Source organism: Bactrocera oleae, chromosome 6, assembly GCF_042242935.1.
Source record: "Bactrocera oleae isolate idBacOlea1 chromosome 6, idBacOlea1, whole genome shotgun sequence".
Lineage (NCBI taxonomy): Eukaryota > Metazoa > Arthropoda > Insecta > Diptera > Tephritidae > Bactrocera > Bactrocera oleae.
Window position 1 is genome coordinate 65,281,315 of NC_091540.1, and position 15,130 is coordinate 65,296,444.

Below are 15,130 nucleotides of genomic sequence, written 5' to 3' on the forward strand. Positions count from 1 at the left end.
GGGTATTGGGTGCGGGTAGGTACAAGGTGCTAAAATTATCACAACATACCATAGATGCTGACATAAAATGCAAGCTTCAATTAGACATAAGCATATGTTACACTAATAATACAACAATAAAAACATATATACATGCATGCGAATACAAATTTCAAGTACACAAATATATACATACATATAACATATTAGGGTGGATCAAAAACTTTTTTAATTCTCTTTCTCAGATATCGTGAAAATATCGTCCGCAATAACGAAAAAAATGCTGGTATATTTTGAGCGCTATTAATAATAAAATAGTAACGGGTGGCGTATTGTAATTTTTGATTTTCCATATAAATAACACAGGAATATTTTCTTATTTTGTTTGGATGTTTGATTGATTTCAACAAATTATTGTATACTAGAAAGGAGAACTTATTCTTTTAGCGAATTTAACGATCTACAAAAATGGTCCGATATGATTTTTTGCTAAGTCGACTCGTTCAAAAGTTATTCGAGTCAAAGTATAATCCTAACTCGAAAAAGATAATTATAATATACTCGTATATTATTTCTTATAACTTTTGATAACTTTAAGATAAAATAGAAAAGTTTAAAAATGATATTTTATAGTAAAATATTTATTTTAGGAAAAAAATTTAAAGTTTTTTGTTTGGCCCATCATAATACATATAAATAAGTATATTCATTTGTATGCTTATTTCTTTATTTTATTTTAATTTTATTTGTTTATTTTTTGTATAATTTTGATGCTGTCTAATTCTCATACATACATACATATGTACATAAGTGTATGTGCCATGTGGGTATCTACTTATAAATCTATTGCAATTATTTTTACTACACAAATACATATACATACATTTGTATTTTTACCACAACGTATGAAAATGAATTCCTCATTGCTGCGCGTTTGCGGATTGCGTGAGAATTGACGTAGCACAGGCATTCCGCCTACCAGCGTATGTATGTATGCTTTCGGTTAAAATTTAAAATGTGTAGCACGTTCTACACTGTATACTCCTATTTGTGTGCGCACTTAAACGCGAGTAAATTAAAAAAAAAACTTTAATATTTATAATTTTTTTTAACACTGCGAATGCGTCGCTGGCGTCGGGTGGTGATGGTGTGGCAGAGACGTAAACGCAGGCGTCAATTGTTTGACAAACAAAGCGACAAGGCTTCGAAAGCCTGAAACCACTTACATGCATACACACAAATGTACCATATATATGTAAGTGTGCGTATGCTCTTTATGCCGTCAAATGCTAAAGAAGAGAAATTTTATAAATTATGACAAACATAGTAATTTAATTAAATACAAGCATATAAATAATTATACATATAAATAATTATTTTAATTTCCTGAACACTAAATTTGACAATTACACTAATACACATTCACCCAAACACACTCGCACAACTACTTTATAGAAATTTGCCGCCTTACAAATGATCGCAAAAAAGCGCACAATGAAATAAACTCGTACAATTATACGCACAATTATAGATGTGATTGTAATGTGTGCCCGGAAAAATATTGTGAAAAAATGCGAAATATTACTCAACAGAACCCAACTCAACTGTAATGTTTTGTATACGCCCTGGCGGACTGCTAAGTGTGGCAGGCACTATGCCAAGAAAAACAAATGCCATGAAAAGCCAGTGGACTGCTGGGAATAATATGTGTATTTACATATGTATATGCTTTATAAATATACAGATATGCATGTGTGTAAAGAATGAGTTAAAATTAAAATTAAACAGAATTTAAAACCAAATATATTATGTTAATTATGTGCAAACAGCGGAATATTAAAAATAAATTATTAGGGAAGTTAATCAATTTCAACTTATAATATGAAATGAAGAAAAATTAAATGCACATAGTTACACAAATTAAAATAAAATATAAAAAATTATTAATTTAATATTTAGAATGTTTTATTTTATATAAATTTTTAATATATATAAAAAAATTAAATAACAAATAAATTGGATATAAAACTAAAAAAAAAAAAATAATAAAAAAAAATTAAAAATAAAAAAAATAAATAAACACCCACTTAAATTAAATAATTTAATTTATATTAAACCCATTATAAAAAATTTAAAAAACACAATTTAACAATTATTTTTAATCAAAATTAAACAAAACATAAATAAAAACTGAACAATAAAAATAATAAATAATAAAAAATATAAAGACTCCTTAGAAAACACAAAAACCAACAAAAACTAAAAGCAGAGAAAAAGTTAACTTCAGCTGCACCGAAACTATAGCATCTTTTACATCTGCATTTCTTATAGCATAAAAAGGTATACACAAAGGTTTTGGTCTTGCTTTGTATGGCAACTACAGTGTCTACCAATAGGGATGACGTGATTTTGACAGCTTGTGGTGGTCATGTTTGTTTACGGATTTGTGTAAAATTTTATCAGTGTGTTCAGTAAGGTTTTCCATTTCAATATTGTTCGTTTCATTTCGAAAATTGTCGGTATTGTTTTATTTCATTTTAACATCACGTCTTTGTTGTTGGTAGACCCTATATATTCTATAGAGATCCGATCTGAACAATAATTCACGCCAAATTTTGTCACTTGCTTTCATTTAAAACGTTACGATCCAACGTATTTTTCTGTCAAACGGTCTCCGAAAAGGACAAGGTGACGAAACTGTCTTAATCTATTTTGGTGACCTAAGTGGCTTTATATCCTTCAGATTTTCGTATATTTATTTATTTATTTCGTTCGATTTAAGTCTACAGCTTTTTGGTCTTCTTCTCCTAAAATTGAAAGATCTAATAAATCTATATATATATATGTATTTTCAAATCTACTTTAACGCCGCTAAACTTGAAACAATCAACACAGAGAAAAACTATTTTTTTAAATATCCACATATGTTACCTATAATAGTAAATATTTTAAAAAACCATTACCGGGAGACTAATAAAGCATGATAAGTTAGAGCAAGATATGCTAAAGCTGTATAGCAGATCAGTGGTTGGAATTGTCTTCCGATCTTCAGCCATCAAATAGTCAAAAATTAATAAAAATTTAATTTAAAAACTGTAACTAAAGGGTCATATAGACTTGAACCAAATAAGTCTGCCAAAAAAATATTAGCGATAATTATCAATTTTTTTTATCAAAAAAGCATCTCAGACACAAGAAGGAATAAAATCAATCTCGTATGAAGATCTTGATATCAATTTTGATCGGTAAATATATTTTGTTTAACTAAAAACATCTCAGACACAGAAAAAAATTATTTTATGAAGATCTTGATCTTATTTTTGATCGCCATATACATATATTCTTTTCTATCTAAAAAACATCTCAAGACGCCAAAAAAAAAACATTAATCAAAATAACACTGCAGTCACAACAAACAAAACACAAATAATAACAACAATAATCACACAATAAAATTAAAAATAATCACAATAATATTAAACAACTACCACAACATCGCCACTTTAGCACAATACAATAGCAACAACAATCAACAATTATTTTATAGCAAACCAAAAAGACCGTTGAAATATATGAGAAAACTCTTTTTGCCAAAAAATTTTTTCGTCTTTATCTTCTGTAGTTATTATTAACACTATTTACTATGAACTTTAATGTTAAAATAAACAGCAAAAAAAAAACAAATTTCGAAACGCCAACAACCAGCGCGTTGAAGAAACTAATAAATTTGCAGACTCGTAAATCGTTCGGGAAATATTGTGTATGCGGCGCGGCGCACTTTGCGCTTATGCGTACGGCTTGCTGCGGCGTAACCACCCCACGACCACACTCGCTCGGCGACTAAATGGCTAAAAGACAAGTGGCAGTAGTGTAGCCAGCCGTATGTGGAGCGATGCGACCATTGAGCAGCCAAAATAAGCGCGTGCGAGCATTCGTACAAGAGACCTCAAGCAGATGCTAGTTTGGTGGCGAATGTGTGTGCGCGCGCGTTAGTTTCTCAACTCTAGTTTGGGGCCCAAAATAGTAAAATTTATTTTATCTGCATATTGCTCGCGTTTAGCGCCTGAGAGCGCTGGCGAATCGAGCGCAACTGGGCGGCCAGGCAGCGCGTTGTGTTAGGTTGGCTGGCGGCAAGATGCGTAAAGTAAAGTAGCTAGCCAGCCAGCCGCGAAGCTATTGCGGTAATTTCGTTAATGGCTTTTTAAGAAGTGCAGAAAAATTTTCATAATTATTTACTACGTTTTCTTGTGCGCCACTTTTAAATTTTTCTTTAACACTTACTTAATTCTTTTTTCGGTATTTTTCTGTTTGGGTAGTGTGGGAAATATTTTTGTTAATAAGGTTTTTGTGAATGAACTGGAAAAAGTAGCAGTCGATTGCGTGCCAAACATAGTAACTATTAATTACGTTAATGACTGTAGTTATTTCAAGTTGGCAATGAATTATAACCGTTTTTGGACTTGTGTTGTTTAGAGTGTTTGAAGTAAGTGTTTAGAGTGTAATTGCAAAAAATTCAAAAAATTTAAAATCTGTAATAAGATTGTAAAGATGTATGTACTCGATAAGCGAATCGGCGAACTTGACCTTGCTTTTGGCCACAGGTTGGCATGATGCCCGCTCATTGCTTAATTCAAATTCTAAAGATAATGACATAATTAATAAATTTGATTTGAGTAATTAAATACTTCAGTTGTTTAAGCAGAGATTAATTAAAAAATAATAGTTGAAGAAACATTAACTCATTTGCTTTTTCTTAGTGAGAAATATTGTTCCCAAAATATTTTATTATATGATTAAATGTTTTCCAACGTTAATCTGAAGCATACCTTTTGGCGTTTCATGTATATTTCGTTCCCCTAAAAGCATTTAATTCTCAACCAATTAATGTATAAAAAAATACTTCAGCTTAAGCTTTCAAAAAATATTTACTCCGTCAGTTTTAGAGAAAATATTCAAATTAGTCTATAGAACCATAGATAGCCCTTATAAGAAAGTTTCTGAGGACAGAAATACATTCCAAGACGTGTCGTTATCTACAAACCGCACGAGGAAATTACGAATCGAGTTCTCGTCCTGCACTGTGTTTGTTGATACTTCTAATCACTAGGCTGATTGCCTCTTTAACAGTTCCGAGTTATATAAGATTATATGAGATTCAATTCTCCTTAAATACCTATATTTACATAAAAGACAAATGAAGGTTTGGGGGATAGGGATTATTTAGTCAAAAACTTGAGAAACCACCAAACTCATCAAAAACAGCAGACCTAGTCTACTTAACGATCTAAAAATGAATTATATATATATATATAAGTTGGATAAAGATAGTCATCAGTATTAGACGTTGGAGATTTCTATCGATGGCGATAGCTACAAACCGTGATACATCAAGTGATATATATACAAAATTTGTTGGCATCTCCAGAAGTTGTTTAGCCCTCAACTTCAAACTATGGCAACATATCAGCTCATCAGATATGTCCCGAACTGACAAAAAACAAAACTTGATTTTCACGTATTTTAATATAAGCCGCGGTTGGATGGCCTTTAGTGTTTTTTCGATTTCGACTAATTTTTCAGCCGCATTTGAGAGATTTTTTGGACAGTTTCGATGTCATATTCATAAAGCTATATATATCTTCATAAAGCCCAGCTACGTTGTCAAGCATCTCTTTTACGGCCTCCACTCGACGTTGTTTTGCAATAGATTCTAGTCTTTTGCTACGAGATGATTCATACCCAAAAAAAAAATTAACCAAAATATGTTGAGTGAATCCATAAGAGTTGTTGAGATCCTCTGCTATATCTCTCTTATGCCAAGACGACGATGTTCCAGCACTGTTTCTTTAGTGTTATCGTCATTAACAGGTGAAGGACGACTCACATGAATCAAGTTTTCGATGTTTGCGTGATGAAATAGACTCTCCAAACACGTTATTCAATGTTTTTCCATAGTAAAAATCGAAAGACAAACTTTTTGCGTCTTAAACAAATATTACATTCGGTTTGTGCGCGCAGTTTAAATGGACCAGTCCGGGTAAAATTCGATCAGTTGATAAATACATATATATTAATGGAAGTGAGATTGGACTGAGATCATGTTAAAACTAATTAGATTCCTTAATTTATTTATAGTTTATAATCTACATATAGTTATATGCGTAAGAATTTTTTTTTTTTTTATCTCCAAAAGTTTTTAAATATTAGTCCATAGAGCTGAGTGGAAAAATTTACACTGTTATCGTCTGAAAAATCTGAGCGTATGCTCCACTTGTTAACACATTATTTTCTTTATTGACATGTTTACAACCACAGTCTGTGTTCTGAGGCTTTTGTTTTAACAAATCCCTTTTGACGAAGAAAGATGCGACGCAACACTTAGCAAACAAAGGCAAATATAAATATACTTCGATTAACGACACGCATAAAAATGTCAGTGGGTATTATATTTTTTGCTTAATTAACAAAATCATAAAGGGCTTTTAGTTTTGAGTTTACAGCAACAGAATTTGACATAAGCGCACAAAGAGAAATTAAAAATAAATAAAAAAATAAAAAAAGTTTAAGAATATAAAAATATAAAAAAAAGAATAATAATTTATAAAACAAAAAACAACTTGAATAAAAAAATTTTAAATAATGTTTCAAAAGCGAAAACTGAAAAATATACACACATATTTACAAATAAAAACAACAACAATATAAGGAAATATACAAACACAATAATATATACACAAAGTCCCATAAAAAACATGCCCAACTGAAGCTAAGAGACAGAAATGTAAGAAATTAAATAAATTTGGTTAAAAATAACAAAATTAAATGAAAAATGGACAAAAGAATATAGGAAGAAAATGTACGAAAATATAAACGAAAAAAAAACGAAATCAAATGCAGCTAATTTTAAACACTTTACTCATTTGCGGAAAAGAAAAGCAAAAATTAAAGAGAAATGCTTCGTCGAAAGAGAAAAAATAGTGTAGAAGCTCAAAATGGCAAAGTAAATAAAAAAAAAAAATTTTTAATTTTTTTTCTATTTGCTCAAAGCGAGTCACATCGAGTGGGCACGGACAAGGCGACACTTAGAAGAAAATGCATCGCATCACTGCATTAGACGCGCACAGACGCGTCAAAATTTCGGAAATGCAGCAGGCGGACAGTCAGTGCTTAGAATATTATTATTATCATTTGTGGTTGCCCACTACATACTGAGGCTGAGACACTATTGCCGCCGCTGCCGCCGCTTAATACGCAAGCACTCCCAACTGCTACTATTTCTTTGCGCTCGAAATTACAGCGCCGAACTAATGACAGGGTGTTGTTGCTCGTAAAGCGTTTGTAACGGTAAGCGACAACGGCAAAGTAATGCACATGTGTTGCACATTAAAAAGCTTGCAACTGCTCGTGGCACTTCTTGGCACTTCATTGGAAAAATGCAAACGATTGCAAAAAATTATGTTTTATAGGTCAAAAATGTCCTCACAGCTCGTCAAACGATTGCTGCTATGAAAGTGTTTAGGAGTTGTTCACACAATGTTGTTTTTTGTTATTGTTGCGTTGAAAATTGCGGAAGCACAAAAATGTCATTATGTCATATAATGAAGCGCTTGCAATGATATTCATTGAATGGGACCGAACAGCAATTAACACTCAGCCGGCACTTTGAATGCGAAAACGATTGATGCAAATGGGTCACTAGGTATTTTGGACAAGCTATTGAGCAGCTGTCGGAATGCTAATTATATTTGGATGCTCAATTTATTGAGAACACTTATTAAAAAGGGTATTTTTATTTTTATCTTTAGTTTTTTTTTTTAATCTTGAATTTTTTATAGTTTGGGTTTTCATACAGTTAGTTTGAATTAGATAGGATTGAAGACTTGCTATTTTGTAACATACTTGTATAGTCTATTGTGCCCTTTCCTCTTCACAACATCTCATACAATTTCTGCACGATTAGAAACCCCAAAAATATTATTGGGGCAAATGTTGTTCCGCGTCGAACTCCCTTTCTTCCTTTCATAGTCGACTTCGAGGAGTCAGTGTACCATTATATCATCAGATCAAATTTGATCCGAACTGGTCGATATAAACTATGAAGTCATCGGAAACTTGCCTCATGCGATTGCACGACTCGTCTAATAGTGATAACATCGAAAAAGTTAAAGAAACAGTAAAAAAGTATAAAGATCGACTCAACACATTTTGGTTAATGTTTTGGGTATGAAACTTGTCAATGCTGAATTCGTGCCAAATACCTAAATCTTTTGCAAAATCGGCGTCGAGTAGGAGTCACAAAAGAGATGCTTGACGACGTAGTTAAGAACCCTACATTCATCAAACGCTTTACTGATGACGGGACGTTTATTTATGAATTAAATGTCGAAACTGTCCAACAATCTAGCGAAAGACGCTAGCAAAATGAGCCGAAATCGAAACAGAAAAAACCAACATTCGCTGAAAGCATTGAAGGCCATCCCAGCCGAGCCTCAGACCTATTTTCAAGAAAATAATAAGGATTTGTGAAAAACTACTTCCAAATGAATTTTTTTGTCAGTCCGGGTAAATTTTGATCAGATGTTATAGGGGTTTCCCTACGTTGTTTACAGTTATGGGAGTTCTTTTGAATCGATTTTGCTACTTAGAGATATGAAAAACAATTTGTTGTTATTTCTCATGGTAACGTCTTCAAAAAACTACAACTAAATGAAACAGGTGCTTTTTTGATTAGCATTTATTTTTCTTACAGAATTCGCTAGAATGACGTTACACAAGCATTTGAAAATTTATTTTAACCCAGTACAGTATCTCGCCTCTAAAGTCAATTAGAAATTGCTTTCAAGAGTAATATTTTGAATAGAAAACTGTGTTTGTGTTCGAAAATATGAAAACTATCAGTACAGTTTCATATTCAAAGAGCAGTTAACTTGAGAGCTGTCAGTTAAGCCTAAAGCAGCCACTTAGTTTTTTGTTCGGAGTATATTAGAACAAGTTTTATTTAACTTAAACAATTTCAAATATTTAAAATATAATTATCTCAAAGTTGTAAAATTCTTCCAAATAACTTTTCGGCTTTAAGAAAACAAAAATTTCTAAAACTGATTAAGCATTAAAACAACCAAAATTTTCTCCCATTTATTTAAACAAAAGCTTTCTGACTTTGGTAAATTATATTGTCAAAAAAGTGACTAATAAATATAAATACTTGCATATATACATTTCATAAACATATATTTATTTTAAGAAAACGCGGCTGACTTAGATCAAAGTAAAACACAAGTTCTTACTAATTAAAATTTCATGTAAAATTTGACCACAAATGATAAGATTCCCTTGTAGTCACATTCTTATTGATGACTCGCGTCAAATTTGTTTTTATTTAATATTTTCATAGATTTTTCTTCTCACAACTAACATCCGATGCGCTACTGAAAGCATTTAAACTGATATATATATATATATAATATATACAGAAAACATTTAAACTGATATACATATATATAATATATACAAATTTATATGTATATAACTTTAAACATGCAATTACAGTCAAAACACTCACAGTTGCACGAAAAATAAAAGAGCAAACAGAAAAATAAATAAAGTGCCTCCTGATTAAAGAGAAGAAATTAAAAAAAAAAATTGTATTATACATGTATGATATACAAAATATATATACTCCAAGAGTACCTATGTTCATACATACATATCTCAGTGTCTTTCAGCGTCTTCAAAGATAAATACACACATACATATACTTAAAGAAATGTGTATGTGTTCGCGATTGTGAGAATTTTCATGCCGAAAATATTCTATTTTTAAAAGCCAACTAATTATTTCCTTTCAACTGCTGCTAAATAGAAAAAATAAATGTCTCTGTCTGTATGTAAATATAAAAGCAAGAAAATTTTGTGCGCGTACTAATGGCATGCACTGTGCTGACATTATTTTAATGTGCGTACACAGGTGAGCAGCATAATTAGAAAACGAAAGAGAAAATTATGTTTGCAAGCAGAGTTGCCATTTCGATTAAATTCGATCTCAAAAAACAAGATTTTTGTGCATTGATTCGCTTGTTGTAAACCAAAGGAAATGCAAGTATATATATGTGATAGGCGAATAATTTTAATGGTTTCAATAAATTATAGTTAGAAAATCTCTCCAAGTCAAAATAAATCAGTTCTACCGTTTCTGTTTTCTACTGAAATCTACAGAAAAAAAGGCTAATGAAAAGAAGATTTTTTTTACAAAATTAATTATTGCCATTAAAATCAAACAAAAAAATAATTATCAGCCAGTTTGAAACAGAAAGCAGAAAAAATAACAGCAACCTAATCACAGCCGAAACATGAGGATACTAGAACAGAAACAGAAAATTTCAGTGTGAAAGCAGAGAGTTAAATGTTATTACACCATTTCAGAATCAGAAGCAAGCAGAAACAGCATTATTGATGAACAGAAACAGAACCAGAAAACATAGCAACAGAAACAAAATTACAGTCTGTGAACTCAAGCAAACTTCTGAATAATTAAAGCCTCTTAATGATAATAAGGTGTTTTAATATCTCTCACCTTTTCACATACTGTAACGACCTTCTCGGCCATTTCTTTTACTATACTTTAATTTCGTTTTCTTTATTATAAACATTTTTCTATTGTTTGCATTTGCTTTGACACAAAGTTTTAGTGACACACTTTTGGGTATTCTGTAATCGATATTCGCAACAATAGTAGTAGCAGCTGAAAGCCGTTAAAGACGAAGCAGAGCGCTGGTTGCCGCAGAATGCTACGCTTTCGATTTAAAGTGGTTGAGTGGCGTTCGTTTTGGTCTAAGTTCATTTGTTAACTAAGTCAAAAGGTCAGTGCTTCTCTCGCTTTGGAGCTAATTAATTTACGGTTACAGCTTTTTATTGTTTTGTTTTAAACATGAGCTTAGCGACGGGATGAGAGGGTAAAAAGCTATTTGATTGACAGAAAATTATGATAGCTTTTTTAATTAGTCGTAACCGTTGAAAATGCTTTATTTGACATTTAAAATGTTTTTTTTTTTACGCAAAATCCAACTTTAAAAATTTGCATTGCCTTTTCTTCAATTTTATGACCGCTCTGTGAAATTTATAGTTGTGCGTTATACACTTGACATACCTTCTGTCATTTACACTCTTTAACACAGCTTAAGTAGAGATCAGATAGGAAGCATGACATGACATCTTGTCAGGTTAAGTTTACGTGTACTCATACGTGCTTAAACGAGAGCAGCAGTATGTCGCTCTCATTGATAATTAAGATAAATTTATAAAGGAAGTGGTTTGCATCAAATTTTAAAGGAAATAAAAACAACGCAATAATATAAAGATTTAACTACTTATGGTATGATAAAAAAAAAATTTATATTTTTTGGTTGGTCCAATTTTTTTCAAAATTTATCGGCTTACTGTTCGCACTCTAGAGTTCGTTACTTCGCATTAGAAGTATCCGCTAGGTTACCCTAGAACCAATTTATTGCTAATAATAGTATTTGAGACTGGCGATATCAAAAATATTCAAATTAACAACAGAACACAACATGGCGTGTAAACATAGTCGAAGGAATCCGTTTCTAAAACATTGAACATATACGAGATCTGTATCTACATAAAATACGAAAAGAACAGTAAGCTTAAGACACTTTTATGACTTTCTTCAATACAACATAATAAAATGAGCACATTATCAAGTTTTTCAGACTTCAGATGAAAAAAGTTCCTCTTTGCTTAAAAAACGAAAAGCTATACACACTGTGTTCTGTAATTTCTTCTGTGGCTTAAGATCGAGAAAACTGCGTTCACGTTTAAACTTTGCCGCACATTTTGGTTGCCTACCTGTATTGCTCAGGTGTGGTTGGGTTTTTAAAGTTAGAAAACGCTTTATCTCGATTTCCGGAAAAACTACAAAAAGCCTATGGAAAAAAGTTAAATAGCACAGTTATGGGTAGTAAAAAGATCTAAAACTTTTGTGCTGACACTTTCTTCTCATAACCTCAAAATTTATGTGAAAAATTCAAAAATCAAGTTTTGGTTTTTTATTTTTATCTTTTACAAAAAAAAACATTTCTTTCACGAAATTTAGGGTAAATGATTTATAAGATTTTATTTTCCTCCTTATATTGACTTAATATGGGGAAAGGAATCTAATTTTCATTGAAAAGTTCTCACGTCAAAATATGTTTTTTTTTTCGTCGTAAACTCTACTTTCCCATGGTATAAAAAATGTATGCATTACTCTGGTAAGTTTTCTGAGATAATGTAAAAAAATACCCTTCTAAACGATTCCTACATTTTTTTACAGCTCCTGCAAAATAACAGTTAGATGATATAAAAAAGGAATAAATTAACAAAAAAAACATGTTTAATAATTTTAAGATTGGGTAATCGCAACTATTATACAAAGATTTCTTGATTCAATTCACACAATTAAATAGACAATAACTATCCAGCAATCTACTCGGTGTTTATATGTAACTAGAAGCATATGTACACAAAAATATAATGATATAGATAACAACAAAAATTAGAATGCTAAGCAAAAGCTTAAGTGAAAAAAAAAAATATTTTACATACAAATACACATGTATGTCAATGTATATGGGTAAGTATAAATAAAGAGATTATCAAATTGTTTACATGCTTACAAATACATATGTATGTACATATCTAGAAATACGCTTGTTGTCTGTATGTACCATATGTATGTATATGTGCGCTTGAATATGTAAAAATAGAAACAAGTGGTGTTAATTTTCAATTTGTGTCTAAACAGCAAATGTCATTCACCTCACCAACGGTGGCGGCGGCACAAGTGAGTGCCAAAGTCAGCAGGTACTTTTTTATGTTGCAAGCATGTCTATATGTATATATATGTGTATGTAGCTAGGCATTATGCGGTTTGTAATCGTAAGTGGCAACAAAAGCATACTATATGCAACATGCAACATGCTATACATGCATCACCAGCTACTATGCATGCGTAGCACGTGCAACAAACAACAAACACAAAACACCAAGCAAGTCCAAAGGGAATGCTGCAGCGGATTCGAAAGGCATGGACAGCATGGATATGCAGAATGGCAGCATTGAAATGCCCAGCAAGGTACAAAGAACTATTTTGTATAAAGAAAGACAAGAAGAGTGGCAGTCATTGCAGGCAAGTTAGCATATAGAAGGAAAAAATGAGTGGATTATTGGTTGTGGGCAATAGACAAGTTCTTTAGCAGACAGCTAATCAAACAAAGAATATTACAAAAATAAACAAAAAGTTAAGAAATGATGCATACACACACCTACAACAGTGCTTTGGAATACGATATGCCACATTTTGTTGCACTGATGTGTTAAACGATATCTAAATGACTTTGTTTTGACTGTGGACTTGGCGTTTACGTGACTTTCTGATGGAATTGTTGTGCACAGCAACTTTTTTTATTTCTTTTTTTTTTTTGAAAATCACCAATATGAACTCGCACTTGACTTGTAAATGCCGCCTGGATATACATACATTCATCACTATATATGCTAACAATATATAATCAACTGATTCGCGGCAACAAGTGAATTTGCAAAATGGTTGGCTAATTGAAAATTTGCTACAATTTTAAATATGTATATACTAGTAGATAAGAGGTTTTAGCATATTTGCGCTTACTTGAGAATACATATATGACACTTGAAAGGCGTTAGCTAAAATGATGAACTGATTGGTTGACTTACAAATAATTATTCCATTATATTTTTATCACTTTAAAAGCTTTTATAATCCTCTGACTTTGACTTGTGCTCTGAAAAAATATGCCGACATTATTTGTTCCTAAAAATAGCATAACGCAAAACAAAAAGCTTGCAAGTGGACTACAGATGAATTCATGAACATGTAGTGAGGAACAGTTGACTTCTTCTAGTCCCTCTGCTTTTGAGATATAGATCTGAAATTTTGCACGCATCTTTTCCTTTCCAAGAAGCTGCTAATTTGTCGGAATCGCCGATATTAGATCACTATAGCATATAGCTGCCATACAAACTGACAAAAATCAATAAAAATGAAGTTCTTGTATGGAAAGTTTTTTTATTTGAAGAGATATCTTCACGAAAGTCGGCGTGGATTATTCTCAGAGGTAATACTATAATCTCAGTTTCAAATTGTTCAGACCGGAACACTATACCATATAGCATATATAGCCTTATTTGTGAAGGGTATAATAGCTTATAGTTAACGTTTTTTTTTGTTTTATTTTCCATCTTGAAATGGTTGCCAGATGTAACTATTAAATATATAAGGTACAATATCAAGTTATATATTTGTCAAAATTTTACCAAAATATTATTATTAATTTTAATACAACTTATATATATTTCGCAAACGCAGTGTTTTATTTTGAAAACTTCTAAAGAGTTTAGATTACAGATATTTGACATTTGTGTCAAAATTACTATAATATATTAAAAGTGCGAATAGTTCTCAGGAGACCTACCGAGCGGAAAACTTTACTGTCTGCTGTGATTTTCATAACAATATGGGTTCCTAACTTTTAAAACTGAAGTTAAGAGTCAAAGTCACGGTCAGTGACTATTTTTACTTTTTTTGAGAAAACTTGCCATAAAAATGTATATATTTTGTATATAATCAGAAAGAAAAAATTTCAACGAAGAAAAAAGCCCACCGACTTTTTTTTTTTAAATCAGATATTTTGACGTGAGATATTTCGGCCATTTTCTGTTGTTAAGTCCAAATAAGATTAAAAAAAGAAATATTTTAAAACGCAAAAATTAGTGTGTTTGGCACATAAAACGATTAATTTACCACAAAGTTCGTGAAACAAAAAAAAAATTGTAAAAGATAAAAATAAAAAAACAAAAGGTTGGTTATTTGAATTTTTCACATACATTTTTAAGGTTATGTGAAAATAGTGTTCACATAAAAGCTGTACATCTTTTAATTATCTACAATTTCACCATGTAACCATAGGACTTGTAGTTATTCCGGATATCAAGATAAAACTTTTTTTTTTAATTCAACCACTTTCAGTGGATTTCGTCTTACTATTATTATAATTTTTTTGTGTTTCAAAAAAATTAAGAACTGGAGTTGCCAACTGTATTGTTTTTTAATAAAATAAGAG

General features: G+C 31.2%; 1 protein-coding gene across 14 annotated transcripts in view; it reads right to left on the reverse strand.

Annotated features, from left to right (window-relative positions):
- Nucleotides 1-15,130, reverse strand: part of Svil (Supervillin) — a 368,637-nt gene that overhangs the window by 278,420 nt on the left and 75,087 nt on the right. For 3 of the 14 annotated variants that reach the window (XM_070111689.1, XM_070111683.1, XM_070111681.1), the window contains exons 1-2: nucleotides 3,532-3,827; nucleotides 863-1,268 (exon numbers count right to left, since the gene is read on the reverse strand). The exons of 4 other annotated variants lie outside the window; for them this stretch is intronic. In XM_070111689.1, coding sequence (XP_069967790.1) covers nucleotides 863-949 — 87 coding nt within the window. In that variant the 5' untranslated portion in view covers nucleotides 950-1,268; nucleotides 3,532-3,827. Of the gene's footprint in view, nucleotides 1-862; nucleotides 1,269-3,467; nucleotides 3,484-3,531; nucleotides 3,829-15,130 lie in introns of those variants that run through there. 7 more of the 14 variants (XM_070111691.1, XM_070111690.1, XM_070111696.1 and 4 more) reach the window with 6 other exon arrangements.